Here is a 10,183-nt window from a genome sequence, read left to right as displayed (position 1 = left end):
CAAAATCTCTCCCACTGCGTTTGAATTTGTTGTGTATCACTACAATCCTTAAAGGAATACTTCAATAAAATAGACTACTTTGTTGCAGTTTTATCTTTCGTTGCCTTTAGTGAGATGTAGTTGCTCAGTTCTGAACTTATCAGCTCATCTAAGTTCGAGCGGGGCACTTATCTGATAACTACCTTAGACTTGCTGCTCAGATGTAACAATCTTCCATTGATAATCTTGTCTCTCCACCACAACGCCCGTTTTACATAGCTGCCCTCTTTTCTAAGCTCTTTCTTCTCTCCCACTTTGTTTACCCTTTCGTTGCAAATCTCCTACTGATTCTCTGAGCCTTATCTCCCGTTGCTGGTCACCATTTTCCCTTCCCTCACGGTCAGATTCTCTCTTAAAATGATATTCTTCGAAATGAAAGCCACATACAATTCTCTTTTTATCGCTTTTCACTTTTTCCACTTTAGTTTTCTCGCGGAGACATAAACATTTCAAACTAAATTTATGATACTGCACCTGTCTGACCAATAAATGGTGCTTCGGGATCTCTAAAATGAAAGAAAAAAACCCTGCAAACCCTCATATTATTTTATTTTGCCGATAACTCAGTACGAGGTCAGCACACATTTTCCAATTTTGACATTAAGACGGGTGACTTTTCTCCTCCCCTGATTTTTCTCCAGCTAAAAAACCTGCACTGCTCACTGAACCAATTACATGTCTCATCTATTTCAGCCCGTAGGCAGTTTGCTTGTGGTAGCTTTGAAATCTCAATTGGCCCCATGTGATGTTTTCTTATATTCCAACAGGCTGTTGTAATTTCTTTTGTTTTGGTTTTTGACATCCCTCCCATCCACTGAAAAGCTCAAAGCCTTTCCCTTCTTATTCTCAGAATCCATTGTCCTCTACAAGAATTAAACAATTAAAAATTGCTAAACAAACACTTATTAAACCTTTGACTCCTGAGAGTGACAAGCATCTAATTTCTCTTACAATATCACCCCTGGATCAAACATTAAGGTCACCCAAATCAAGGAATTGGTCACCGACTAAAGCTCTGGATTGTTAAACCAATTCTCCTCCTCAGTTCCTAGGAAAACATAGGGAACAGTGTGGAGAATATGCATACTGATTTTAGAGCGGAAAGGGTTAACCTTGAAATAGATTGGCATCCCACCCAATGGGAGTTGAAGGCAGAGAACAGGAAAACTCCTAGGAACAGCTCTTTTACTGATGAGCTGATGTTACCTTTCACATGATTTCTATTTCTCAGCCAGTTTATTTTGCGAGAGCAGTCACAATGGTCCTATGTACTGTTTTGTCAGTAGCTTAACGTGTATACATTGAAGTAGCCTGGGAACTAGAGAAAATCCCAAAGAAAGTTTAGCACAGAACAGCCTGAAAAATGTTTATAATCAATTTAAGCTAACAAAAATTAGAAATAAGCCTACTAAAGAAAGTGCTCAAAAGAAATACAAACATGGAAATATACATGGAAAACATTTCACCCAAACTTTTTACAAGGAGAGAAATGTTGGATTTAGTTATTTTGAATTACAATATCTCACACCTGTAGTATTATTTCTTAAAAGTATAACTATTGTACAGTAAAATTAGCAGTAGCCTCTTCCAACATTCAGGCATAGCATTTTCAAAACGTTCTAAGAACCTACTACTGTAGGTCCCATATACCCTTATACTCCCTGGATTGCAGTGTAAGTTCTCCTTACCATCCGCTATACATTTCTTTCAATGTTAGTTCTGAGAAGGTGGTAGTAAATTAAAGATTGCTTTATCATAAGTTTGATAATTTTCTTTAGTCTCATCACCTTTTGGTTTATAGATTTATTGATTCTGTTAAGAGAAATTACTCATTTGATCTCTTCTAAGAGAGGAAAGGTGAAGAGGATAATGTAGGATTTTCTAGCATCCAAATTAAACCAGCATTGCTCCGGTTTTACTTTGCTTCACTTAATGAATGGTCTATAAAACTCTGGAAATGCAGTAGCTTAAAACCAATCAGGACTTGATGGTGAACATTTTCCTGCATATCAGACAGTTTGCATGTGTTAAATTTGAGAGTCCATTGCCTTTTTGGGTTATTATTCTTAAGTCTGACAGGCCCCTGTGGTAACCTTGTTGTTGGTTTTTATCTCTTCTAAGTAAAAAGCCCTCAAAAGACTCTAGTTGTGGTTTAAAAGGCCTCAAGCAAAGGATGCCATGGACTTAAATCAGACTTGATCTCACAGCTAATGATTATGCTCTTCATCTCCATGCAAGGCCATGATTAGCAATTTTCATGTAAACCTCATAAGGTTGCAGTATTAATAAAAACTTGATCATAAAGGGCCAATAAGCTGGAAGTTTCTTATGGCTGGCTTCTCACTGAAAACAAATTGACCCTAAAGCTGTCCTTTTTTAGCAGCACACTGGTCACAAACTCTGACTGGGTGATCTCAACCTCTTAAAGCCACAGGTCTACTTTCTGAACAGTTGTTGCAGACACCCATACCACAGGCTCTGCAATAATGTTTGGTATCACTTCCCTTAAATTCAGTTTGGCAACAGTTACAGGCTAAAATTTGAGAGTCTGGTACCCAGTATCCTGGTCTTGCTGCTTTAAAGATGAACCCCTTCGGATAAACAATGGCTTTTTTAAACATCCACAGCAGACTGAACAACTTCTGTTACTTTTCTGGCAGCCACTGATCCAAAAGGGTTTTCAGAATACAGACTGTGGTCATCTTCAGGGTGCACAATTTCTTGAGGAGCTTCCTCTTTAAGTGCATCTGATAAATCACTGTTTAAAAGAGCACAAAATATGTATCTAATATCGAAGAGAAATCAGAACCAAACTTAATCCTTTAACTCACGATGTAATCGTTAATTCTTCCCTTTAGCTGCTACACAATTCTCTCTAAATTAATTACCACAGTTTGGTGGTAGATCAAGATAAAAACATCTGGCTGACAAGTTTGAGTATTCTCATTACCTGTTTGCTTGATAATGTATGGATATCATAGAGAGAAATTACATGTTAATCACTTCTGGGAGTTAAAGTTCTGGATTAGAGTTTTACTGTTAATTTATTTCAGAAGACAACCTTACTTTAAGTCTCATGGAGTTAAAGGGATAAAAAGTGTGAAAAAAAAGCTTGTGGTAAGAACTCCAAGAGTCGTATAAACATTGTCGTATGAAATAAAATGCTGTGACTCATTTCGTCGGAGGAAGTTCGGCGTGTTTGAGCTCATTTTGATAACATGACACCATTACTATTGACTTAACAAGGAAACTTAAGATGCAAGCAAAGTTTAACTTCACCAAGTGCCTCAGCCATCCGTCATGTAGGCTGATTTCAAGCGCCATCTCATTTTCTTTCTCTTGCCTTCTATTTTCACTGCAGCTAACTGTTCTCCAGGTAAATTTTTTTATCATATCCTTTGTTTCATTCAAGTTTTTCTTAGATTTTTTCCTTGTTCCATTATTACACCTAGATCCCCTCCGCCCTAGATGAGGCGGGCTTTTCTACAAGTAGAAACGAAAACCGAAAACGCGCATAAGGTTTTTTCAATTTGCAGTTTTCCCCCAAACGTTATTACAAAGATTTATGATATCCATGCTATATCTCAATTTATTCCAAAACGATGACATCTCCAAGCGATTAGATATCTTGTATATAAAATCCATTTTTTATCTTCACACAATCACCCATACCGTTTGAAATTATAGTAAATTTCAATTAATTTCTGTAATCTTATATAGGTCATATAGTATAAATATTTCACCGAAAAATCTTCGTAGCATTGTGTTTGGGAACAACATATTTATAAGTCGCATTTCCATGCACTTTCATGGGGCACCTGTTTTGTACCAAACTTTGTTTGCACTGTCTGCTGAATGTTATTTTTCATCACCATTCTCGTCCTTGTTTCAATTTGTTCAATCCTTTCTTATTCTCGTAATCTCTTTAAATAAGCTATAATATTAGGAATACCATGTTTATTGATTGTACTATACAGTCCGCGGAAGCTGGAAAAAAAATCACCTCTCAATATGCAAATACCTAAACGGTCTTTAAAAGCGTTCAATTTCTTGTTTAACTTCGAACATAGAGATGCCGGTTAACAAGAAGAGCGAGTAGGTTCATGCGAAAATTAAAGCCGCCACTTGTTAGAGTTGTTTTCCTCGAAATTGCATTGATATTTTCTTCGCAGTAGCTTAGATGAAGTGGTGACGAAGTGGACGTGAGGCGCTTCTCCTCTCCATTCAAAAGCGGCTAAACTGATTTCAGGCGCCCCTCCAGATCATTCTCACAGTCGGACTCAAGGACTGCCTTTTCGTCATTCTCAAAAACAGCATGAGATAGAGTTTTTGATCCTCTCTTTTCCAGATTTTTTAAGTGTTCAATTTGTTTTTACAATTGCGTTGAAAGTGGTTGAAGCAACGTAAGCCTGTAGTTTTTCGCACTGACTCTAACAAGGCATCATGAAGTGCTTTCTCCCAGTCGGTTATGAAACCTTGTCCTTCTGTACTTAGTACTTACTTATTCAGTGCATAGAGGGGCAAGTATTAAATTTGTTGATAAACTTAAATTCTTCTGATTAGTTTATAACATCCGCTATAACGTCTCATGAACTGTAGTCGACTTTTTATCATGAAAAGATGCACACACCTCGTCAGGAAGCCTGCGCTTTTTGCCCTTGCTGAGAACTTGACGAGATTGTAATATCTGCGATAAAAACAAGTAACACCTCGCTGAACCATTTTAAAGACTTTCAAGGGAACAACTCGATCCGTGAACGTACTAAAATGAATGAGACCTGCAGGTAACTTCAAGCTCTTAAGTGCGCCTTATGTAATTGTTGACCTGTTCAAATATTTTTCGTTGATAGTTTCTGACATATACATGCGGTTTCCTCTTATGTCCTTCTAGACAAAAATTGTCGGTGACAAAGATTTTTCAGGTTAATAACAATGACCCAACTTTACACACAGGAAATTCACTTACTTGATCGCTGGAAGTGCTTGTCCCATCATCTGTCACTTCGATGATGAGGTCATCCTTCTTGGAGTCAAAAAAATTGTCAAGGTTGTTGCGCAAAACAAAATCCAATTATTTTAGCAATTAAGATACATATCTACATACATAGCGCCCTAAGTAATAGTTGACCTGTTCAAATATTTTTTGCCGTTTCTCCTCACAAGAAGCAGTTGGAGTACTCAAGATCTACAGCTGGTCTCACAAATTATATTAAATGTTTTATTTCCATCTTATTACCAACAAGTTGGCGAAGCTTCTTGGGCATTTTGAAACACAGATGTACACACCTTATTGGGAAAACATCAACAGAAAGCGCCCTTTTTACGACAAAGCTAAAGTTCAATTATTTTTACTAAATTTTTCAAAAAGAAACTTTCGCTCGTCTTAGTCAGTAGCCTTCAGTTTTAGACAGGGATTGAATTTAAGAGCGACGGAGGCAGCCATTTTCTCATGTAACAATTTGAAAGGGTGCCACTGAAAAAATTATTTTGTTTCAAACAGGGATTGGAGTGAAACAAAACCCCTAAATAATAAGGTAACCTTCAAAATTTTTCAAAAATCCGAGAGAGTTTGCTATAGTAAAAACACAGAAAAATATATTTGACAATAGTTATCAAGTACGTTAAGGTAAGGAAATGGTAAATCAACAAAAAAATTGCCCCTTTTCTCATCACCAAAGAATGAGACATTTCCGAAAAGTGTTGATGTTATCTGAGAACATTTCCTCAATTCTAGGGGATATACTCAGTAGTAGAAAGCAATAAAACTCCTTTACCACTTCCCAAATATTGGCTTTCCTGAACCTAAGCCTGGATATCTCCAGACTTCTAATTCTAAAGAAGTCTGATTATGACTAAGGAGACACTTCGAACAGTGCTATGAACAGTGTGATAACATTTACCTGACTATCACTGCTAAATACTGGGCCTCAGATGCTTTAACTCCAATAACTACCAAAAGGTTCCACAACCACTGACACAAAGCGCGGCAGCATTCAAGGGAAGTGGATTCATAAACTTTGAGGAGCCATTTCCATCTCCTCCGCAAGGTTCCGGAACCGGATGAGTATCCAGTATGAACAATTATCGTGACAGAGATCCAATTAGAAATGAAAAGGGCTCACAATTGTAAATTGACGAGAAAGTTTGGCCATTTGCAAGCTCCTGCATTTTCTGTTGAATTCGATCTCTGCTCACCTCAGCCAAAACTCCATCAGCGTATGGCAGTTCTTCTGTAAACTCGAACTCATTCTTTAGATGGTTGTGATCTCTCATGAGTTTGTTGGCATCCAAGACGGTATACAAGGATGACAAGTCACGAATTTTATTTAATTCCAAGGGATAACTAATGATCATCTCCGTTGCAATCTGGGGTATGTCATCCAAACATGTTCTTGTTACCAGTAGCACCTAAAATAGCGTCGCATATTTGCAATGCAAGAAAAACACATGTGTTGATGGCATCGTTGGGCACTCCCACGCCAGAAAGGGGTCATGAAGGACTCTCAAGGGATATCCTCGTTGCGATTTCATGGTCCGTGACATCATTTGCAGTGACGTGGCTTACATGCAGGTGAGTATTCACATAAAAAGAAGGCTCAGTATTTTCCAGCGGGAGAAGCACATCTTCCATGGAACATTTTCTCCTGTTTGCGTCAAAATCGGTACATTCTTGATGTAGATACAGGATATTATTCCACACTGTAGCATGTTACATTTTAAGGACTTGCAGCACTGCGGGCTCTGTCGACGTCGAATTATTTCTCGCAGATTATCCACAGGTTCTTTCAAAGGGTGCGTGGACATTTCTTGCCTCAACTTCCCTTGGTATGGATATCCCACAGAAGGATTAACGAGGACGAAAAGAATCGTTCCATAAGCCCAGCTATCAGCGGCCTTAAGTTGTTCGAGGGTAGCTTCGTTTGGTCTCAATTCCGGAAGCAAAATTTCAGGCGACATGTATGCGGGAGTGCCTCGATCGAGTTCCTGCACCCTCGACGACAAAATGGTTTGGGTTTGAATGATGTTTGAACGGCCCTCCCCAAAATCTGCAAGCTTTCATACGACGGGACTGATTTCCCACATAAATTCTAATTCATCACCGCACACATGAATGTAATGGTCGTTACTCAAAAGAATGTTCGCCGGTTTCAAGTCCCTGTGTGCTATTCCATTCTCTTGTAGAAACTTCAAGCCAACTGCAACTTCTTTTGCTATTACAGGGACGACATGCTCGAATCCTTTAAATTCGAATTGCAAATCGGTGTGAGACAAGAATTCTGAGAGGGAGCTAACAACTCTGTCGTCTTCAAATGGCCGAAAGGAGAATTTGACATACTCATTCATTAGTACAAATGGACTAATTGATATCGCTATAAACGACACAATGTTTGGATGACCATTTACGCTGTTCAAATGACTCGACTCCTTTGCGAACTCCCTTTCATTACCTCTGATGTCTCGAGGAACTTTAACCACGACTTGCTCACTTTGACCGTCTTCTTGATTGTAATGCCCTTCCTTCGCTACACCATAGCTGCCATAACCTATTTCCTTTCGATCTTTGAAATCTTCCATTTAAATTGCGGCCGGCCATCAAAAACACTTCCGCCATCGCGTAGAATGCCTGGACATCATTAATTATTCATCAGTACTGAAGCGGGAGATTTGACTGCACTCGCGCCTTGAAAAGCCCATAATTAGAGAAGAAAGGGCCGAGACTAGCTCAGCAGCGTTCATAAAATTCGGTTTTTCAATTGCCGGAAGCAAAAATTGAGAAACCCAAGAGCGGGTTTTTGAAGAGGAAGGGTTAATCCTTAATTTAAGCTTAAAAAGGGGAAGTTTAAGAAAGTATAAGGACTATTCCCGAGCCTTTGAAAATGACGAAAAAACGGACATTTTAAGTATAAAGGCCGATTTCAAAAGCGATTTTTCAAAAACTCAAACCGGCATCCAAAAACCCAAGAGCGGGGAATAGAAGATGGATCTTTCCTGAAACAGAATCCGTTTTAACTTGGGAAATTGGTGAACGACAACCACTATTCCTCGCAGTTTTAAAATTTGTAGTCGAAGTTCCTTTCGAAAAATGGCACGTTTCGAGTTCGACACTATTGTTTTCAGCCCACGCTTGAATAACAATGGCTGTCAAAACTAAACAATGGCCTATTCAAGAAAACCACTCATTTGTAAAATAGACGATTTACCGCGAGTTTTAAAAATGATCTTAGCGCATCAGCTGCTTTATGCAACTAAACCGTGCGATGATGAATGATCAAAGACAAAATGATCGTGATATGCAGTTATGCACTGTCCGAAGTATAAAATGGCTGATAGCTGACAGACAGAGAAGAACAACAAGTAAACTTTAGAGCTGTTATTATTGAAGTGTGACTTGCACTTTTCATTTGTATATAAAGAAGGTCTTGTATTTTGCACCAGAAATAAAAAGATGTAACATTTTTTGGGAGATCCAGTGATTGAGACATTTAAGAAATTAAGTTATGAAAGGAAACTTGGTTAGTACTTCTCACTACTAACAAGCCTTGTTGACAAATATTTTCAGATCAGAGTTTCAAATAAAGTAAATTGAAGACGTCATTTTAAAGGTGTTTTTTCTCAAAGGGAACATTGACTACCTCTGTCTTGTCTGCATGCCAAATGTTTGCAAAGTGTGTGGATGATCCACAAGTATTGGAACTCTTACAAAAATGTTTTGCAAGAATAAAAACAGCAAAACAAATTACAACAATTAGTCACGAAAACAGAGCGCAAAACTGAAAAAAAACAACAACAACAACAATCATGAAAAAAGAAAGATTAATTAGGCGTTGAATTTGTTTGTCTAAGGCATGAAATTTCTACTAAAAATTATGTCAACAAAAAGTCTCTGACAGTGTTTGAGACAACTGAGCTTGACTGTTCCAAAGTTTTCTAACAAAGGCAACCAGTAATGAAGGTTAGGGAAGTAACTTCTGTTCATAACTAGCAAAGTTCTTTAAGTGTAGATAACAATGTGACTATTGTTAATTATCGTGGAAGTTGTGTACCAGGGAACAGCTAATGAGTGTTTGATGATTTTGAAACATCAGTGAACATGAGACATTTATTTGCATCACAATGAAAATATTTTATGATCATGGAATCCAAGAGTCCTTTGAGGTTAGAAAGCAAATCTGTGATATGAGTACATTGGATTAATTGGCAATTTCCATTTACCATAATTGATTGCTGGTTCATGAGGAAATCCATATTAAGGTAGAGATTTACTAAAACTTAGTTTGATTAATAAATTTCATGATCTTTAAGTTATAAACATATACATGTATGTATATCCCTTGGTAAGTTTTGTATAGCATACCTTTTATTGAGCCAAAGTTTTAAGCCTCTGAAATTACTCCTTTTCTTAAAACCTTCACATTCAAGATATTGAGAATTTCTTAGAATTTGCGTGGACCTAAGGGTATTTAAATTGCCTCAAATTCAATTCCCAGAAATTCCCAAGAATTCCACCTTTCTTAAATTATAGGTAGTTTGTATAGCTGAGAATTCCTAGGAATTCCAAGTCCTCACAAAACTGGAGTCTTCCTTTCCCAGAAATTCCCAGTAATTCCAAGCTTTTTAAATCAGAGTTAATTTGCATAGTTGGGAATTTTTGAGAATTCCTAGGAATTCCTAGGAATTCCAAGAAAACTGGGAATTCAGTTTGGAAGGGTCATTTGCATAATTGGGAATTTTTGAGAATTCCTAGGAATTCCCAGAAAACTGGGAATTCAGTTCGCGAGGGTGAGCTGGTCATGAATTGTTGTCCTTTTAACACCTTACTGCTTGAAAAATTTGGTCTTTGGTCTTTGGTCTTAGGTCTCAGGTCTTAGGTCTTAGTCTTAGCTTTCGTGACACCCTTCACCGCATGGGTATTTTGGCGAAATCTTCGTTCTTTTACGACCACCATTGGACGATATATCCCCACATACTATCAAATTTCTCTGCAAGTTAAAGCTGCTGGTCTCTTTGACGGTGTATTGCACTCTGAGTGCCAGAAAGTGTCTGGCGCGAGATTTAAACCTGCCATTCGGTCGAAGAGTTCAGTGGGAGGCAAGACCCAGCACCTCGAGTGATGTTGAAACCGTCTGTGGGACACTAGGGATTT

General features: G+C 38.0%; 1 protein-coding gene across 1 annotated transcript; it reads right to left on the bottom strand.

The window, feature by feature from the left end:
• Positions 1 to 7,095: 7,095 nt before the first annotated feature.
• On the bottom strand, positions 7,096 to 7,614 carry LOC149042512 (uncharacterized). Its single transcript, XM_089213604.1, has one exon. It carries the CDS (start codon positions 7,612 to 7,614, stop codon positions 7,096 to 7,098), a length of 519 nt encoding a protein of 172 aa, XP_089069730.1.
• Positions 7,615 to 10,183: the final 2,569 nt, after the last annotated feature.

This window comes from Pocillopora damicornis, chromosome 7 (assembly GCF_964200805.1).
Source record: "Pocillopora damicornis chromosome 7, jaPocDami1.2, whole genome shotgun sequence".
In the NCBI taxonomy this organism is placed as follows: domain Eukaryota; kingdom Metazoa; phylum Cnidaria; class Anthozoa; order Scleractinia; family Pocilloporidae; genus Pocillopora; species Pocillopora damicornis.
The sequence above is the reverse complement of the archived record's forward strand: the minus strand, read 5'-3'. Positions and strand labels throughout refer to the sequence as shown.